The 20,043-nt window shown below is 33.6% G+C and overlaps 3 protein-coding genes across 7 annotated transcripts; 2 read left to right on the forward strand and 1 right to left on the reverse strand.

The window, feature by feature from the left end:
• The first annotated feature begins 4,806 nt into the window (after positions 1–4,806).
• LOC116032711 lies at positions 4,807–10,798 on the forward strand. 5 transcript variants are annotated; one of them, XM_031275413.1, is made up of 17 exons: positions 4,807–5,331; positions 5,921–5,974; positions 6,436–6,530; positions 6,668–6,775; positions 7,216–7,251; positions 7,336–7,446; positions 7,647–7,730; positions 7,840–7,958; positions 8,311–8,412; positions 8,844–8,960; positions 9,038–9,103; positions 9,383–9,449; positions 9,585–9,638; positions 9,808–9,936; positions 10,141–10,164; positions 10,269–10,295; positions 10,418–10,798. In XM_031275413.1, exons 3-17 carry the CDS (start codon positions 6,471–6,473, stop codon positions 10,580–10,582), a joined length of 1,269 nt encoding a protein of 422 aa, XP_031131273.1. In that variant the 5' UTR covers positions 4,807–5,331; positions 5,921–5,974; positions 6,436–6,470; the 3' UTR covers positions 10,583–10,798. The 5 variants fall into 5 exon arrangements, with proteins under 5 accessions (XP_031131273.1, XP_031131271.1, XP_031131276.1 ...); XM_031275414.1 differs by lacking the exon at positions 4,807–5,331 and adding an exon at positions 5,361–5,537; XM_031275411.1 differs by lacking the exon at positions 5,921–5,974.
• A 613-nt stretch (positions 10,799–11,411) lies between these two features.
• On the forward strand, positions 11,412–15,135 carry LOC116032598 (secretory carrier-associated membrane protein 2-like). Its single transcript, XM_031275245.1, has 12 exons — positions 11,412–11,540; positions 12,072–12,164; positions 12,272–12,334; positions 12,958–12,991; positions 13,110–13,232; positions 13,440–13,502; positions 13,596–13,689; positions 13,935–13,980; positions 14,077–14,144; positions 14,452–14,500; positions 14,672–14,737; positions 14,861–15,135. Exons 1-12 carry the CDS (start codon positions 11,484–11,486, stop codon positions 14,945–14,947), a joined length of 843 nt encoding a protein of 280 aa, XP_031131105.1. The 5' UTR covers positions 11,412–11,483; the 3' UTR covers positions 14,948–15,135.
• On the reverse strand, positions 15,062–17,456 carry LOC116032597 (PAP-specific phosphatase HAL2-like). The gene is made up of 3 exons (XM_031275244.1): positions 16,996–17,456; positions 15,786–16,473; positions 15,062–15,629 (listed from the first exon to the last, which is right to left on the reverse strand). The coding sequence occupies exons 1-3, from the start codon at positions 17,381–17,383 to the stop codon at positions 15,326–15,328; spliced, it is 1,380 nt and encodes a 459-aa protein (XP_031131104.1). The 5' UTR covers positions 17,384–17,456; the 3' UTR covers positions 15,062–15,325.
• Between the last annotated feature and the right edge of the window lie 2,587 nt (positions 17,457–20,043).

Consider the following 20,043-nt stretch of genomic DNA (forward strand, 5'->3'; position numbering starts at 1 on the left):
TTGGGAAGACTTTCAATTCAAAACCTCTCAAATCTTCTTTTTTTTAATTGATTAATTTTGTTGTTATATTTGTTTAAAAATTAATTACTTGCAGAATGGAAGTTAACCAATATAAAGAATTTTATTTATTAAAAAAATAGGTATTCACAAAATAATAAAATTTCCAACAATAGAAAATGCTAATTCAGCCACTGTTTTCGGTATTTGATTCATGAAATCGAAATCTTTTGTGAATTCTTGGAGATTGTCAGAATCAAGGATGGGTTTTTAATAATAACAATAGGACAATATCACACGTGTCCAACAAGACCCGGGTCTTTTCCTAAAATACGATGTTTTATTTTTTTAAGGTAAAAAAATAAAATATAGTCATATTATTTAAAAATTCAATAATTTCCTAGATTATGAGAATGCTTACGGCAGAGTCTTTTACGCCGACTTGACCATATACCCACTTTGGACCAACTCCCCACCTCCCCCAGCTAATACCAAGAAAAATAGTACTCTATATATAGTATATGTATATATCATAAATAATAAATTAATTAATTCAGAAATGGAGAAAGAGAAAATGGAATAAGATGAACTAGACCATTCCCAAATCCCAACTACATATATTTTTTAGGTAACGAGAATATTCATTTTTTTTTTAATAATCCAAATAATATATATGGAGGTTAATATGAATTTGTCATATTCATTCTGATATGATCTGCGTTTTCTAGAAGATGATGGAATTTATATTTACTTATAGGGAAAATTTGATCCACCAAATCTGTCATTAGCGAATCGAATTAGATTGGGTATACACTCTTAGAAGGTGTGAATGAAATATTTTCAAATCCACAGATTGGATACAGATTCATACCTAACAGTAAAAATTCATTATAAAATCTTATGTGATGGGTTTGACTGAGAAAATGTTGAAAGTAATTAAACTATTTTCTAATACGTAAATCATATTCACTTACTCACTCACTCAATCCTTTCAAGACATATCAATTTAATCATGTTTCATTATATACTTTCTGTACTGCAAGTTTGCAAGTACATACAACGTGAGTTATACTTTAACTTTACCAAGTATATATATTGGCCATGTTTGGTAACATAGTTAGTTTATAGCCAATTTTGGATTATTTGACCATTATTAGTTGTTTGGCTTAGTTAAACAATTAATTTAAGTGTTTGCTTAATTAGTTTTTTTTGTAATAGATTATTGTTCCAAAATGTTAAAATTCAAAAAACTGTCCAAAGCAGTTTTTTCGACCAGCTTGTAGAGAATGTTATTTTGCATGTAATCAACTATCAACTAACAACTAATTTACTAAACATCTTTCTAAAATCAGCTAATGTCATTAACTAGTCAAACTCACTAACACAATTAACAAATAATTGGCTATTTACCAAATACCCCATTATAAATACACATTATATTTAGCACTGTATTATGTATTATGGTTGGTGGTAGGTGTGTCTGTGCATTGACCATAAGCTATGAACTTTTTTTTAAAAAAAAGGTTTGCTTTTCCAATCATTAAGATCCGTATAAGGTTAACAAACCACGAGTGTTAAATAATTGTAGCAAAATATATATTTAGTTTGAATCATTGTATTGACATTTTAGTAATAATTGTAGTGAAAATGACACTCTTATAGCCATAGTCTCATAATTATTATAGGGGAATAACAATATCTACTCCAATAATATGACTTAACTAGTACAGAGTATTTCGTATTAGTTTTAGTGTTATTAGTGACATAATGCATTTAGTCTTTCATTATTGGATCTATCCAAAAATCAAAATAAAAAAAATGAAACACTTCATAAATATTAATTGATCATGGTTACTAGTAAAACTTTGCCTATTATTCCTGTGTTTTTTTTTCCCCCAAACTCCACAATTTACTTGTCAACAAGACAAACAATTGACGTTACATTTATTTTTAAATTTTGTATTAATTGAATATATATCAACATTTACCCCTTTACATTTTTAACCTTTTAATTTATGAAAAAGCTAGTATGCAACTGCTATTGAATGTGTGTTATGAGTATAACATGTTTTGTGATTATAATCGACAAAAGACCCAAAAAAAAAAAAAAAAAAAGAAGTAAACCAGCATAAGTTGTTCATAGATGACCGAATCAAAATGCAAAAAATAATAAGCAATTCATACATAAAGTCGAACTTGGAACATTGCGGTTATACATTTATAATCACTAAATCATGAATTTAGAGTGTGATTTGGGTGGAACAAAATAAATAATTTTATCTGGATTAATTAATAAAATTAAGTGTAACGGATGCAGATGCAAACGCAAATCGAATGTCACGACTATAACGTTGTACAAAGGTACTGATCTGACACGCACGTCTGGTCTTTTGCATTAATCACTGAAAATGTTCATATGATGTGTGTGATCGATCATCTTCTAATTAACTTTTATGATTTTGGTTACATGCATTTCATGCCTATTCACACCGGCATAGATTTACCAAATCCTAATCTCCTTAAATCTCCCAAATACCACACATGCATGATGCATTCACCGCCCATCATTTTATTTATTTATTTTTTTTTTTTGTGAATTTGAGTTGTATTTGAGGGGAACTCTTTCAATATACGATATTCTATTTATATGTCTAAAATTAAAACTTCACGTAATTTGTGATGAAAATATCTTTTAGTATTCAAGTGGGAGTTGGTTGAACTCAAAATAGAGGTTCATCCTTATTCAAGCATCAACTAAATTACATAACGACAAAAGAGAAATTTGTCTTGATTAATGACAATTATAATTTTGTTTCGAGAAACCTTTTTTTTTACGGGTGTTACGCTTTATAGCAAAATTAATTTGTATACAGAATTTAATTAATGTATAGTACTTCTAGTGGCATGACAAGATTCAATTCATGCCACGAGCATTGAGAATTTGGATTAGACTCTTTGTGCAAAAAAAATGTACAATTTGGTGTTGATTCTCGACGTCACGTTGACTCAATGTATCTTCTCATGAGTTTGGAGAGAGACTCATGGAGTTCATGTTATATTATGGCGAAACCAAAAAACCTGAGTTAAAAAAAAATTGAATTAATTTTCATTAACCTTAAATTGTTTTTAATAGTTGGGACGCCCCATTATTGCCTTATTGGTACTTGAAAGAAAAAAAGGAGAAAGAAAAGTGTACTACATTGGAGACACCAATGACAATAGTTGTAGTCAAAACAAACGAAGAACATGCATGTTGTATTGTCGTGGGAGAAATTAAATGGTCTACAAATACCAAGTTACCATCCAACTAATGCCCATTGAAATCACAAAAACTAATGCATAGGCTTCCTAAGTCCGTGCCTGAAAAGGTGACCCTAATGAATTGGTCACACATAATCTTAAAACATATCTACTCCTTGGAATAATCACAAACAAATGAAAGGGGGCCTATGTTGCATTCCCACCAAGTACTAATTATACTACCATGTACTTTATAATTAATGCTAAACAACCAATTCCTTGAATATATGTACATAAAAATCAATTTGACCCAATGAACATGTTTATTTAGAATGATTAGCACTGAAAATTAAGTAAAAATTTGGCAACATTTTTGTAATTATTAAGACATATTAAAAATATTTAATAGTACATTCGTGAATAATTAAAATTGCAAGCACACTTAAAAATTTGTATTTTTATTAAAGTAGCCCCACATTTTTTTTTCATTTTTTCCCATTATTAAATCTAAACCGTTAAATCTATTTGATCAGTGTATATTTATGAAATTAATACCAATTTTTTTTTCAATCGTTAGATCTATTATATTAATAACTAACATTTGTCTCATTCTCACAAAAAAGAAAATTTGTTTTCATGTAAGAGTCAGACCTATATATAGTAATATAAGATGTCATTGTTAAAAATGTTTTAAAAATTTTAGGTGTAAGCCATAATGAATATAATACTCCCTATATTGAGTCACATGTTGGATTTGGTATATCACTTAAGATCGTGAAGATGGGATTATTTTAAAATTGTTTATAAATTATTAATCTTTTTTTTAGTACTACTAACTGTGCTACAATGTAGTATGACTTTCTCAACCTACTGAAGCACAAAAAGTTAACAGTTGCCTCTACTAAAGCTCGAACCCACTCCCACAATCCGGGACACCGGATGCCACTAAACTACAAGGTTTTTGGCTTATAAACTATTGATCTAAATGATAATAAACAGTAAATAAAAATTTCATTAAAAAAAACCTCAATACTATAGTATTTTTAAGTAATAACAAAGGAAAACGAAAAAGGTTTCAATACCTTTTATTCCAATGCTGCCATGTTAAAATTAGGACTTAGAAGTTAGAAGTAGAAAATCAAAATAGTAAATTCGGAAAAAATATTATATTATTATTGAAAAAAAAAAAGGAATCAAAGATGAAATTGATAAAATCAAACTAGGTTACAAGCTCGATTCCCAATGAGAATGACCTAAGAGTAACTTAAAGTGATTTCCGTGTAATCTTTTGATTGCTAGAATCATAAATAAAGTTTTACTTAAAAGTTAAAACACATTTTTAATAGCAACTAACAGATTTTATAGTAAATAAAAAAAATAAAAATTAAATTGATAATATCGATGGGACCACCTTATATCACAAAAGGAGGCGATTTCGGAGAATATTTATTAAAAAGGGAATAACACTTATTTTTTATTAAATATTTATGCATTGATTATTTGATTTATTACGAATTAATAAAAAAAATGTATAAATCTGGTATTCCTATTGAATAATCCTTTATGGGCGTCCGTTTCACACTAAAAATTTTGGTTTGATAATTTATATTTAGCAGCAGAGAGAGAGAGAGAGAGATATGGTGCGAAAGAGCAAATCCCTCCGACAATAGCTGCGGTGTCGTGACAATCAAACACTCGTCGGCGACGCGACGCGGCACTATCTCCCTCTGTTTTCCTTGAAACGTGGCGTTTCCGACACTTTCGTCTGCGACTCTTTCATCATCACCTTCCCTACCCACCCCACACCCCACAAGGAACCCCCCAAGGCCCAATCCTCAATCAAACTATACTCCTACCTATCTCTACAGTAACGCAACAACAGATATTCTCATTTCTCACCTCCACCGCTTTCTCTCTTATTTTTTCTCTCTCTGTATCTATACGTACAGGGAGCTGTCTCTATAAGGTGGGGCACCGGCTTGCACTTTACGCTAAAACGAACATCCACGCGGCTCTCCGGCCCCGGTGAATCGGAGCCGCGGAGCATCGTTTTCGTCTCGATTTATCTGCTCCGTTCATTCGATTCGGGTCGAGGTACTCATGCTTGCTCTGTTTCTTATCGCTTCTTTGATGGAGCTTGGGCCGAGATCCATTTGGTGAACTGTTTGTTTTTTTTTTCCTGGTATAAAAGGAATAACACAATGTTGGATTTGATAGTATTCGTGGATTGAGTTGCATGCGGGAGATCGTCTGTGTTGGGGGCATTGTTATAATTCTAATCTATATTTGTAGCAAGCAATGTGAGCTTTCATTATTTATTTTCCTTTTTGGACCAAAATGTTCAGTTTTTTATCTGATTAGAGCTCGGTTTTCCTTAATTTTTCAGTATAAATGGCCATAGATATTTGTTTTGCTTCTGTTGGCCTCACACGTATTAAAATGAAGCAATTTTCCGCATTTTTAAATAAGTATGTAATTTTCTTTATTTGGGGAAAAACTGCTCTATTTTTGTTGTATTTTGCCAATTATATTATTGTTTTTTCACATGCATTTTCCTCAGAAGCAATTTTTTAGCATCAATTTTTATTGCATGTTACCAAATTATCTTATTGTTTTTCTGGCATGCAATTTCTACCCAAAAAATTAATTTTTTAAACTAAATTTCCTCTTATTTCGTCTCAAGTATGTATAAATTAAATGGGATTGAGGCTCCTCAGCGGTGCAGGGGAAGATGAAGGTGATTTCTTCATTTCTGAGATTTTTATGATAACAAAAAATCAGCTTTGAATTTTATTTTGTTTGTAATTTTACACATAACCCCTGCCCAATGAGAATTATTTTGGGTTGACTGTAACAAAGTAAATATTAGAGACCTGCATGCAACCTTTTCTGAATTCTATGCCAATATAGACAAATGAGCATTTGACTTCACCACATAAACCAAAAAGGCTGATTAGGTTGCAAATATTGGTTATAGTTCATTGTATGTAGGTTGTATTTACCTGCTTGAAAGGCTTTTTCTTTGGTTCTCCTTTGGGCCAATGTATACCTGATCTTGAAATAGTTATATTTCCTGAATCTATTGTAACTATGTGCTAGTTGATGGATTTAGAATTCTTTTGTTTCTTTCTCTGATTCTACTTATATGCATATCCAAAAAATGGTTTTAATTATTCTTTTTGATTTTTTATTTCGCAGCTGGTAATGACATCCTCTGAATATCAGTTGTACCTATGAAGGACATGAAATCATGGAAGTCCCTTATGAAGAAAAGAGGTGACTCATTTGAAGGGGTATGTTGTTGTGTAGTTCTGGTTATTTTGGATTTCCGTATACAGACTAAGTTGCTGGGAATTATCATTTCCTAATTTTCAACTTACAGAGAGACTGGGATTTATGTTTTGTGAAACTTGTGGAAATGACTTTGCAGGGGACATGTGGACTGAGGATGAAGCAGTTGCCATTTATGGGAATTGTTTGTACAGTAATGTTGTTTATTGTATATAGGACTACTAATTATCAGCATCAACAGACACAGGTACATCTCTCATAATCTTGCATGTTCTGTATTTAGGTGATTTATGTGCAGAATAACCAAAAAGTATAATCCAAAGTTAGGTAGTGGCATTTTATGTTTATTTTTTTGAAATTCTTAATACTGCTTTCATTAAAACTCCAAAAGGATTTTTTGTTATAACCATCCAGAAGGCATTTGGAAGGTTTGATGTTGGAATGAATAAGATGTTGTAGCTATTCTTGCTAAAACCATTTCCATCATAGAAGAACATACAAAAGAGTTTTGCAGCTCTCTTCTTATTTTGCATGAATGTTCTACTTAGTTATTACTATTGGCTAAATAAGAAAATGACTTGGATAATTATGTCATTTGTATGGCATTTTAGGTGTGGAAATATTTCATTATTAGTTTTTATTAACCTTGCTTATAGTCTCTAATAATGTTTGTTGTTTTCTTATCAGATGGAATCAAAATTTGACCCTTTCTACAATTCAAAGGTACTAGTTGGTGTTATAATTTTCTGAACTTAAGCATCATCACACCCATTGCCATTTTAAGACACTTTCAATGCTTTGATTCAGGATTCTAGTGTGGCTGGCACAGGGTTACGTAGTTTGCCTCATGGTATCATACAAGCTATATCTGATCTTGAGTTAAAGCCTCTCTGGTCAACAAGTAGCTCAAAGTCCAAGGTGGTATCCTTCTCCTTACAGAGTTGGTATCAATAACTCAATAAGCAACTTTTTAGACATTTACATCCATTTCATACTGATAATTCCATTTATATCTTTCTTTTCCTTCATCTATCTCAGGTCATATGCTTTTGATTTGAACTCAATGCCCATACGTGACTTATACTCATTTCATGCATATGTTATCTTTCCATTTCCAGGCTAATATTCCAGGCTCTCATAACCTGTTGGCAATGCCAGTTGGCATTAAACAGAAAGATAATGTCAATGCAATTGCTCAAAAGGTCTGTTGTGTTTGTCTCTAATTTTGGGATTTTGGTGGAGGGGGCTGTGAAACTTATAATGACACATACATTGCCTGATCCTTGTTTTTGTTTTGTTTTCCTCTTTCAGTTTCTTCCAGAGAATTTCACAATTATTTTGTTCCATTATGATGGAAATTTGGATGGGTGGTGGGACCTTGAGTGGAGTAAGGAGGCCATTCATATAGTTGCCCATAATCAAACAAAATGGTAAGAAGCAGACATATTTCCTCCAGATTGGCAATTTGGATATTTGTGGGGGGACATGTAATTGAGATATTAGGTTTAAGAAAAAGTGAAGTGAGAAGTTGTCACCAGTCCAGTTTGCATTATTTCATTATTCTAAATCTTTGACATGCGGAGAGAAAATATATCCCGGAATCCTAGTTGGATGTCCTAGGTGGTTTATATTTCATGATATATTTTCTGTGTAGATTCTACTAGATTGTTCGTTCCTTATTGTATTCTTCTATTCAAACTTTCTTCACCAGGGACAATAGAATTTTGAGTATTTGCTATTCATATCTTATGGAATTAAATGTAGTGACTAAATTTCTTTCAGGTGGTTTGCAAAGCGTTTTCTACATCCGGCTGTTGTATCTGCTTATGACTACATATTCTTATGGGATGAAGATTTGGGTGTAGCGAACTTTCATCCTGGAAGGTATCAGCTTCGTATTGGTCTGTAATGGGCTTTTTACTTGTTATTTATTTCATTCACTGGATAAGTGTCTTTAGAAGTTATTCCTTTGTATATGTTTTATGGTTTTGTAGGTTCTAGGTTGAATCCTCTTACCATCAAATATGATTAACAGCTGTCAGCCGAAGTTAATATGAATGTTAAATGTCCAAATATCCAATTTTCCCGTATGGTAGATTGTGCTCTAGGAATTATTTAGTTCTCTCCCTAGTTATTATAACTTTGATCTGAACTGAGGCACTCAATGTGTTAAAGTTAGCTACTTTAGTTTCTAGATTCTTTGACATTTACAATGCACTATTAAAAATGTCATAAACCTTATTCTTTTTGTTGTTTTGCTTTTATTTATTTATTTATTTATTTTTTAATTGCCTCTGAGCCTTCTTTCAATTCAGATATCTTGAAATTGTGAAGTCAGAAGGACTGGAGATATCTCAGCCAGCTCTGGACCGGAATTCAACTGGCATACACCACCGAATTACAATAAGAAGCAAAACACAAAAATTTCATAGGTAAACTGGATGGTGAAGACTTCAAAAATTTTCACTTTTGATCATACAAGCAACACTAACACACTGCTTTTAAGCAGAAGGGTATACGAGGGTCGAGGTAGTACAAGATGTACTGAAAGTAATGACGGTCCACCCTGCACTGGGTAAGCTTGTTTGTATTTCTGGTATTAACTTTCAGGAAATTGACCAATCAAGTATTCTTTTCGTTCTGAATTTGGACTGTGATTAGGCTCCGCAACTATGCAACTAATGGAGCATGGTCATATAACTTCTCCCTCACAAATAGCTTGTTTTTATTTTTGGAGAAGCTCTTCTTTGTATTTAGAGAAATATTAGTTCCACCTAGCTATATATAAAGATTCAAATGCCGGTGGTTCTTTGTTATAGCTTACAGAAATGCCTTTACCGCTATACGTTTGCAGATTTGTGGAAGGAATGGCTCCAGTCTTCTCAAGATCTGCATGGCATTGTGCTTGGCATCTTATACAGGTGAGAAAGAATAGGCATCTCTCTCAGTTGTGGCCCTAGGAAGTTTTAGAGTATTACTGAAGCAATTCCCTGTCTATTATTCTCACAAACTTAAATCCGTGTTATGGAATATTCAATGATTACTCTTTCTATCAGAATGATCTTGTTCATGGATGGGGATTGGACATTAAGCTTGGGTATTGTGCGCAGGTAAGATTGTTCGTCCGACTCTTCTACTTATGTAATAAAATTCAACTGTATTTCTGTTTCTAGTTTTTTTTTCTTTGGCAATATTAACCTTTTGATAAATATGCTTATTTAGTGGCGGGGGTTGATTGTAAGCTATATTCATTTCATATTTTTCTTCAAACTTATGTAGGGGGACCGGACGAAAAAAGTTGGTGTGGTTGACAGTGAGTATATAGTCCACCAGAGCATCCAAACTTTGGGTGGGAAATCACTGAAAAGGGTAATTGTTCTATATATTGTCCTTACAAGCTCTAGCGTTGTGAGTTATTGTCTAAATAAGTTTTCTTGTCGATGATCATATAGAATTTTTTTTACCCACCGTTTGCAATTTGGATTTCTTACTCTGCATCTCTTCATCAGTTAGAAGATTAGGCATTTAGGCCAGTTTTCAAGCCAACAGTTCAAACTCGGTCTTATTACCATATCTTTGTTGATAATTCTTTTCCTTTCTAATTTGTTTCAGGTTTCAAATCCTCGGGATTTAAAAGTATGGATTTTGTTTCTATGCCCCAGATACTTACATCTTTTCATGTTTAAGTAGTTTATAACGATGAACTCATTCCTACATTGTTGTTTTTTCTTGGACTGCAGAAGCATGTGGTCGATGTTAGATCCGAGGTGAGACACTTCACATTATTCTCTCTTTACCGCCATCATTCTTTGGGCATTGTCCTCTTATTTTGATATATTGAAGTAGATTAGTCGTTGAATTAAACAAACTCAATTGCCGCCTCGTTCAGATACGGCGACAGTCCACGCAAGAGCTGCTAAAATTCAAGGAGCGCTGGGAACGAGCGGTGAGTGAGGACAAGGACTGGGTAGATCCATATAAAGATAGCGACAGAATGAGCCGAAAACGCAGGAGCAAGAGAAGGCGGAACAATAGGCGAAATTTAAAGGCGTAAATGTAGTTAATCAGCAGCCGGCAGTTGGTGATGAAATCTTCCTCCTCTTCATCCCATGCCAGTTGCTTCTAAATCCATACTTGTAATGTGTAGTCTGTGTATGTGAATTACACCACACCATTAGTTCATTATTTGGACTCTTCTTTCTTTACCTTTATTGATATAATCTTTTTGGCCCTGAGTCTTTGTAGTATAATAACCATTCACATTTTTTTCCCCACTCTTCTGCAATGAGCATTGGAGCAAAGTATTCAGTAATGATAGGGATTTCAGATTTGTATCTTCAAAATAATAATAATAATAATAAAATCATGTACCGTTAAAATTAAAATTTAAAATGACGTCGTATAGGACTGGGCACTTTGGACTCTGGTCCACGGTATAACGATTGGTCAAATATGGTGACCAGATTGCCAACTTGTGAGTGGCTCTCTACATTATTAAAGCCTATAAAGTACTCACCTTTATTTTCTACTTTAAGGATTCAAATTCCTTAATTAGTTTTATATATTCGATAAAATTAAAACTAAAAGAATTAATTTTCTTCTATTTTAAGAATTTTATAATTAATTAAAAGGATACATTTTCTCAATTTCTTTTATGAATCCAATTAATAATAATAATAATTAAATTAATATAATAATAATAATAATAATAATAATAATAATAATAAAACCAAATGGTATAATATTGACTTATTTGCATTTTGCACTATTGCAGTATAAAAAAAATACTGCGCGGAAAATTATATTCAAAAATTTAAAATTGCATTAATTATTTTCAAAATTTTAAAATTTGAAAACTTTATACTATTTTTGTCTGACAATTGTCTCCCAATTTTCTCTGTTTTTCTGAGTGTTACTTTTGACAGCTACTGAAGCTAAGTGAAAGCTGAGCTGAAATGGCTGGCCGTTACGATCGCAACCCTCGCGAAGACGATGAAGTTAATCCTTTCGCCGTATGCTCTTTCTACTTCCCTGCCACTTTTCCTATCTCTCTATATGTAATGTGTGTATATGCACTTGTGCATGCGTATTTGCGCTTATATGTGTGTTCTTAAGTTCATTTTAAGATTACGATTCGTATTTCAACCTCGCTATCGGACTATCTGTTGCTATACAAAAGTAGTTGTGTGAGTACTCACTACTTGCATACATTTGTCTTTAGCCTGAATGTGCATGAACAGAATGATTAGATGAGCAGGGAGTGTAACTTTATACTGAATTCGGTGATTAGGCTTTAGGATGTGTTTAGTTGATAATTAGATGTGCAGTGAGTGTAATTTTATGTTGAGTTTAGTACTGAATTCGGTGATTAGGCTTTAGGATGTGTTTAGTTGATAATTAGATGAGCAGGGAGTGTAATTTTATGCTGATTTTAGTGCTGAATTCTATGACTAGGATTTAGGATGTGTTTAGTCGATAATTAGATGAGCAGGGGTTCTACTTTTTTATGGTTATCTCTGTCAGTAACATATTTAACTTTGCAGGGCACTGGGAGGGTTCCTCCTGCTACAAACTCCCCTGATCCGGCTGGTTTCTATAATAATGGCTCTGTTGATATTTCACTAGATAGTGCTGCGGTTTGTGAAATATTTGAGAATTGATGAATATACTAGAGTATTCAACATTTTTTATTTCTTGTGAATTTCCTGGTGACATTTTATATTGAAGTGGATGCTAAATACAGGATTTAAAACAAAAAGAGAAGGAGTTGCAGGGTAAAGAGGCTGAACTGAGTAGGAGGGAACAGGTATATGTTAATGAACATTTAATAATGCATTTGCATTTGAAGGGATGTAAGTTTGTTGTTGCTTGCAGTATTAGTTAAAGGTTTCTGTGTATATATTTTATTGATGGATTTTACACTTTAGACTCTATTTTGGTTCTTGAGTACTTGTAGAGCTTGAAATAATACATCATTTGTAGTGTGGATTAGCTGTTGCAGAAAACAAATGAGTAAAAAGTTACAGTAGGGCAATGTTTTGGAGTTCTACATGTGCTTAATGTAGACATTGTGGTTTTCTTCTCGTTACTTTATAGAAATGGCTGCCATCTACTGACTACTCTTTCTCTACATCTTATTCTTATTATTATACTTTTTCAATGTATCAGAGTTCATCCACTTGGTGAAATGCCATAATATCTTAACAAGCATAATATGATATAATGGCATGTGGTTTGGACCTAAGAAGAGGTTTAGAAAAGACTTCCTAGTGGCCCTGTTAAAACTTGTAAGTGGATGGGATTAGGCTATGGGAGAAGGGTGGGAGCTGATGGCCTATAGAATCCTTCAATGGGATATTGAGACTGGGATTCATGCACTTTATATGTGATGTACAAATATTCATTATTTGGTTCATTTCTGCTATATAGGAGTTGAAGCGGAAAGCAGATGCTGCTGGAAGAGGTGCTCTTTTGCTCTCATTTCAGTTCCTTTCTCCTTTCTTATCAATTATATATTGCAGTTAAGCATTTTTTGGTCTTTTCAGTATTTGATGAGTCCAAGTATCCTCTTTGCTTTTCAGCTGGTATTGCTCTTGAGGAGAAGAACTGGCCACCGTTCTTCCCAATAATCCATCATGATATTGCCAATGAAATACCAATTCATCTACAAAGGCTGCAATATGTTGCTTTTACAACCTTGTTGGGTATGCCAATTTTTATTTACTACATCAAGTCTGTCTCTTTAATTAGCCTTGATGGGTTGTTTAGAATTTTATAATTTCTGTGCATTGCCATAGAGAAATCTCTGGCAGAAAGTTTTCAATCTATTTACACTGCTCATTTGCCTCTTTTATTGTTATTTATTCATTTTTTATATGTACACACACTGATATTATGTTGGTGGCAAGCAGGGCTTTATGCATGTCTTTTATGGAATATAATAGCTGTCACTACTGCATGGATTAAAGAGGGAGGTTTGTCTAAACCCGACACTGTCTATGGAGTGCTTTCTGTGCCTCCACATGTTGTATGTATGCTAACCTGAAACCATTTTTTTTTTTGGGTAGATGCAACAATCTGGTTGCTTTCTATCATCTACTTCATCTTAGGTGTCCCAGGAGCCTATGTTCTATGGTATCGGACACTCTATCGTGCTTTTAGGTAAATGCTCCATTTCTCAGTGGAAAGTTTAACGGTTTTTGGCGGAATGTGCTTTTCAGATTTTAAAAAATACACCACCACATTAATTATTTATTATGGTTATCTACTGGCTTGGATGAAATTGTAACTAGTGCTACTGCTGCCTCTAGTTTTCTCACTATGTGAACTTGATTTTCCTTCTTTCCTAGTCGGTACAAGAATTGTTTAACTCATTTTTGGAGGTGCTACTTTTGTTGATGTTGCAGGTCTGAAACTGCTTTTAGGTTTGGGTGGTTTTTCTTGTTTTATTCAGTAAGCTCCTTCAGCTGGTGTTAAAATTTCCCCCGGTTTCAATCCAAGTTTCTGTTGAGCTTGGAGGATATTTCTCACATTTGACCCTCTATGCAGCTTCACCTTGTATTCTGCATCTTTGCTGCAGTTGCTCCTCCAGTGGTTTTCAAAGGAAAGTCTCTAACGTAAGTTCTTTTGACTTCTTGGCATCTCATAATGAGATGCCAATTATCTCAATATATAATTAGTAGATATTAAATATGCAATAAGGTCAGTAAAAGAATATTGTGCGCTTCAATATCCCTTTAAAAGGCAGGAGTTGACGTAAAAATTATATATCTAATGTGCTTGCTATGATTTCTCAATTGTAATTACTTAAAAGGATGTGCCATTAATGGGGAAATTTGTGTTGTCTATGGTTGACACTGAAGTACATTTTATCCATTTTGCGCTTTTGCCAACGGTCTGACCTTGGATGTACTTTTGGAACAGAGGTATCCTTCCTGCAATAGATCTTATTGGCAAGCAAATACTTGTTGGGGTAAGTTTTCACGGTTTTCTTGACCATATATTTTCTTATATATCTACCACCCTAACTCTTCTGGGACAGTTGGGGCATAGGGAAAGGACAGTCACAAAATCGGATGTTTTTCAGAAACCTGCATAAACACCAAAACCTATTAACATGCTCATTTTTGCTCTCATCTTATAGGTTTTCTACTTCATTGGTTTTGGGCTATTTTGTTTCGAGTCGGTGCTTAGTGTTTGGGTTATTCAGGTATGACTCCTATACTCCATTTATGTTTCTGCTTGGAATATCTATTCATTTTACAATTTCATTATTTTCATTGATGTTCTCTTTTTGCAAAATCATTGATGTTGTTTCTGCGTAAATTTGCAGCAAGTATACATGTACTTCAGAGGCAGTGGTAAAGCTGCAGAGATGAAACAGGCGGCTACAACAGGAGCATTGAGGGCAGCAATATGATAGTTTTGCACTGGGGACAATCATACTTAGTTTTCTGAGGGAAATGAAGTTTTTATATTTTCATAATTGCATATTCTCTTGTGATGATGTGTGTTAGACTTTGATCAAAACTGCTTTAAAGAACAAAACAGCAATTATACTTGCTGTATTTGTGGATATGTTCATTCAACTGATTTGTGTTTTATACATCTCTTTCTCGACCTCATCATAATCCTGCTTCTATATGCTATGCATCAAACTAATTCAGGTTCCAAAAAACAAATAATGAATGCTACCATTCTACTCAATGAATCATGTTAAGCTGACAGCAGTACTTGTCTGATGTTAAAGAAACAGAGTTGCAATGGAGAACTCGGAACTCACCGTGCAGAATTTAAATCACAGGCAAGAGGAATTCCAGCTAGCATCAACGGCACTGATGATCTTTTGGTGCAGCGTAGCCTTAGAGCAAGCGATGATTCCTCGATCAAGGCCTTCCAAGTATATGCCTTCTGAAAAGTTCAGTGGATTTCCTCTGGCATCAGTGACCATGCCTCCAGCTTCCTCAATGATAACAACTCCGGCTGCATGATCCCATATCTTCTCTTTGTAACCCGCCCTGGCAAATTTCATGAATACTTCAGCATCTCCTCGGGCTATGGCTGCATACTTTACCATGCTGTACACGCGTAGTGGTTGGTTCCTGTGAATACAGAACACACACGCAAAATTGTAAGCACTGGAGTTTGAGCCTTGTTGCAGAAAAAGGTATGCAGTTACATATAGTTGAAATACCATAGCTTTCGGGTTTTGATAATTATTGTTATATTATATCATTTCAGAGTGTATATAGGCTCACCTAAGTCCAACACTGTGAGCAAGCCCTGCTGTGAAAGAATGGCTAGAATTCGCCTTTTCAACTGGCTCACAGAAAGTAGCCAATGCAGGGTTATCAATGGAGGATACTTCAATCTGTGCAGCGGAGTTTGGCCAAATAAACTTCTTTTCACCGCGAAGGAGAGGTTGCATCCAGGCGTTGCCACTGCCTCTTCTCGCATAAATCACACATCCTTTATCCCAAGATTCAGATGTTGGTGAACTCAACCTGGACAGAATTCTCTGGTATCCGTTATGATACTGAAGCCATTCCTTCTTCATTGGGTAATTTGGACAGCCAAGAACTCCAAGAACTGGCACTCCATCTTCTATCAACGCCAAAGCAATGGCATATTGATCTCCACGTACGAACCCCAACGTGCCATCCACAGGATCCAACACCCAAAATCTGCTGCTCTTCGCCCCCGAGGGGTTGCACCTGTTAATGGCTTCCAGAACCTCTTCAGCACTTAGAGCCAAAGCTGGTGCTGTCAGTCCAAAACGCGGTGCATCAGCCAGGCACTCGTTCACTGTTTTCACCACGCCGTCTAGTAGCCCAGTTGCCCCAGCCTTGGAGAGCTCTTCAACATCTTCCTCAGCAACAATAGATACATTCTCACTACCAAAGGCCTCAGAAAGTACCCAACTCACAGTTGCCTGAACACTCCAATCTGCAACATGTAATAATGTAAGATTAGCTGGAATCTTTGAACTGATTAAGCAACTATTTGACCACAGGGAGTGATACTAATAACTTTTTTGACAGGCCAAGAACAGCATCGACATAGTTGCCTATACGACCTTTCACAATGGCTTTAATATCAAACTGAAAGGTTCGTTCCGTCTCAACTAAAAGGCCAAGTCTAGCCTTACTATGGCTTAATACCAAATTGAAAGGTACGTTCTGTCTCAACTAAAAGTCTAACCTTACTTGAAACTACACATTTATATTGTATATATTATATGCTCAACAAAAACAATTATCTTAAAAGATAAGGTCAATACATCATGAAATATAAGCTCTATTTCCTTATATAATTAAGCTCTACATCATGAAGTAACCAAAAGAATTAAGAAAAATTATAACTTTCACAGAAAAGACAGATAAACCAGGCCAATAACAAAAACTAAAAAATGCCCATTTTGAAGAAACCTGAAACTAACCCAAAAAGGATAAACACAACCCAAATTACCTGCAATTGTAACAGGAGAATTGTCATCCTTGGAGTGGACTTGCTGAGAGCCTTGAGAAATCAAATTCTCTTGGACATTCTGGCAGAGCAAGCATGCCATGTGCACAGCTCTGACTGCAACTCCCAGCTCTCTGGAATACTTGTCATTTGGGTCAGCAGTGACAGACCCAATCCTCAAATTCTTGGGTTCATCCATTACTGAGGCAAGATTGGTTGGAAGAGAGACAATTGGGTCAGTTGAGAAATTCAGGCAGTTCCTAGGAAACAAGTTAGGAGGGTTTCTGTGTATTCCTATGTGGTTGGGGAGGAAATGGGCATCTTTGTTGCTATGGCAGAAGACACGTGAAGGAAGTTTGGTCGTAGGATAGTTTACCCAAGACATGAGCATTTCACAGAGCGCACACACGGATTGAAATATTGAATTACACAGACATAAGCGCTTAGGTATATTACGGAGAAAAGTTCTGCCTGGTTGAGTTTGAGTGCGAAATTGAATGATGTTTTGGTTATTAGCGGACGTTGACTGTTACTCCCCTGTCTCCCCAATAATTGCAAAAAAAGAGTCCCATTAGGATTGCACCTCCGAACTTGCACATTACTACGGTTAACGAAATAAAGTAATTCAGGTTGTTGGCTCGATAAATTATAAAGTTAAAAGTTTGATTATTAGTAAGAATGATCTAGTAACTCTCTTAGCTTGAGGTAGCTAATTATGAGCATTAGAGGATTTACTTGTAATTTTTTGGCAGTTAGAATAATAAGATAGGATTTACTTTTTTTGTATAAAGGAAAGGGTTTGATGCCACTGCACCACAAGGTCCTTGGCAAGATAGGATTTACTTAATGCACAAAATACAAAATGATATATTTTTTAACACAATAACAATTAACATAATAGAGTTATTAAGTTTTACAGATTGATCAATTTATGTGACTAAATCATGAGACATATTTCATGCAATTAAAAATGACATTGATAATTGACATATTTGTCAAGTACATAAATTATAAATTTTCCTCCAATTTATTGCACTGCATATTGAGAATCAGATTCTGATTCTTCACTTCACTTTACATCTAGTGGTAGCTAGCCAAGCAAGTAGCCGGACATACAGTTTTACCTACAGCGCCTCCACTAAAGTGCATATTTATGGATTTGTGGTTTATGTGATTTTCAAATAAATAATATTATATATTCCTCATGTTTTACTCAATTTTTGAGTATTTGCTGATGTAAAACATGTTTTAACGAGTTCAGAAAAAATAAAAAGTTGGACACAATTTTATTTTATTTAATAAATAAGAGAAGCAAATGTTTGGTTGACTATAATCAAAAGATTTTAGGATTTTGGCCTATTTAGTAACAAAGTTAGCTTATCAGTCAAGTTTGACTTATTTGATCACTATTAGTTGTTTGACTTGGTTAAACAATCAATATAAGTGTCTGATTAATTAACTTTTTATAACAACTTATTGCTTTGAAGTATTAAAATTCAAAAAATTACTAAAAATAACTTTTTGAGAAAGACATTTTGCATATAATCAGCTATCAATTAACATTTAATTTACCAAACACTTTTATACAATCAACTAATGTTATCAACTAGTCAAACCCATTAACCCAATCAGTTAATAATTATTTATCAAACACTCCCTTTATATAAACAACTTAAGTTACTTGATAAAATCAGAATGCAGACTTCATACATAGCGCCAAATCCGCCAATGCTAGTGGAAACTGGTTATTAACTTATCATGATAGATGGATAGTCTATAGTTTGAACTATTTCACCACTAGAAAATTCAAACATTCCTATGTTAGAACCCTGTTTGTATCACGTGATACAGATTTCTATAGTTGTTTTAAATCCCCGCAGAGAAAAAAACAAATCTATGCCTTAAAAAATTAAAAAATAAAAAATAAAAAAATTGAAAGGGTAAAGTGAGATTTCTATAGCTTTGGACCTTAACATAGCTGCATAGAATAATTAGAATCCATCATGTGACTCAGATCAAATTAAGAAGAAATTTCTAAAGTCAGCCCAATAAAACCATTGGACACTTTATGGGCTTCAAAGCTAAGCCCAACCCAACAACTTTTTTTTTTTAATCATGGCCAATTATTTCAAACTTTATCATAAAAAAAAATAGAGTAAATTATCAAATCATCGCGTAAACTTTAGTCAAGACCCCTAAGGGGAGCGGGTACAACAGTTATGTTGAATTCCCAGTCTCACATGTTTAACCTCATAACCGAAGATGTCACAACATGTGAGATTCTTAAACTTTAGTGGTTGTTTATCATTTTATCTCATTTTTGTCACTTTATTATATTTTGGTGTCTTGTTAATTTTTTTTTAAAGGAATCAAATTTTAAAGTTATTATCATTAATTAACATACACATCATATATAAAATTCAACATTGTTAAGCGATGCATTAAAATATAGTAGCATGCATACATCATGTTATAAAGTAGAAACTAGGGTTTATTAAATTAAATATAGATATTTAGATAATAACTAATTTGAATGCATGGGACAAGGAGAAAGAATTTGTGTAAATTGTAGGTGGCAGGTTATAGACAAAAAACATTAAAAATACATGAGATTATAAGAATCCCCGACCATAATTTAGGAATACAACAAACTATAATAATATTTTAATAATAATTTTCATTTTATATTATATGTTGAAATTTTAGCATAAAATGGGTGGCTATTTTGTGGTATAAATATATGTAAGGTCTACATCAATTTGGACCGTGTCAAAGTGGATTCAGTAACAAAAAGTCATGAATTTTTTACCATTAATTTGATCACTTTGAAGTTTTGATCTAGGTCTCAAATTTTCTAAATTAATCAAATTCAGTTCAAAATATTTAAAAAGTTTTCATTCGAATGATGTAAAATATGGTTAAAATACGAATATTTAAGATATTTTGGATGGAATTTTGTCCATTTAAACAAAAATTGAGAAATCAAACCTGACCAACTTCACAATCAATAACAAAAATAAAAACAAAAACAAAACAAAACAAAACAAAACA

The sequence above is a fragment of the Ipomoea triloba genome, chromosome 10, assembly GCF_003576645.1.
Source record: "Ipomoea triloba cultivar NCNSP0323 chromosome 10, ASM357664v1".
Classification (NCBI taxonomy): domain Eukaryota; kingdom Viridiplantae; phylum Streptophyta; class Magnoliopsida; order Solanales; family Convolvulaceae; genus Ipomoea; species Ipomoea triloba.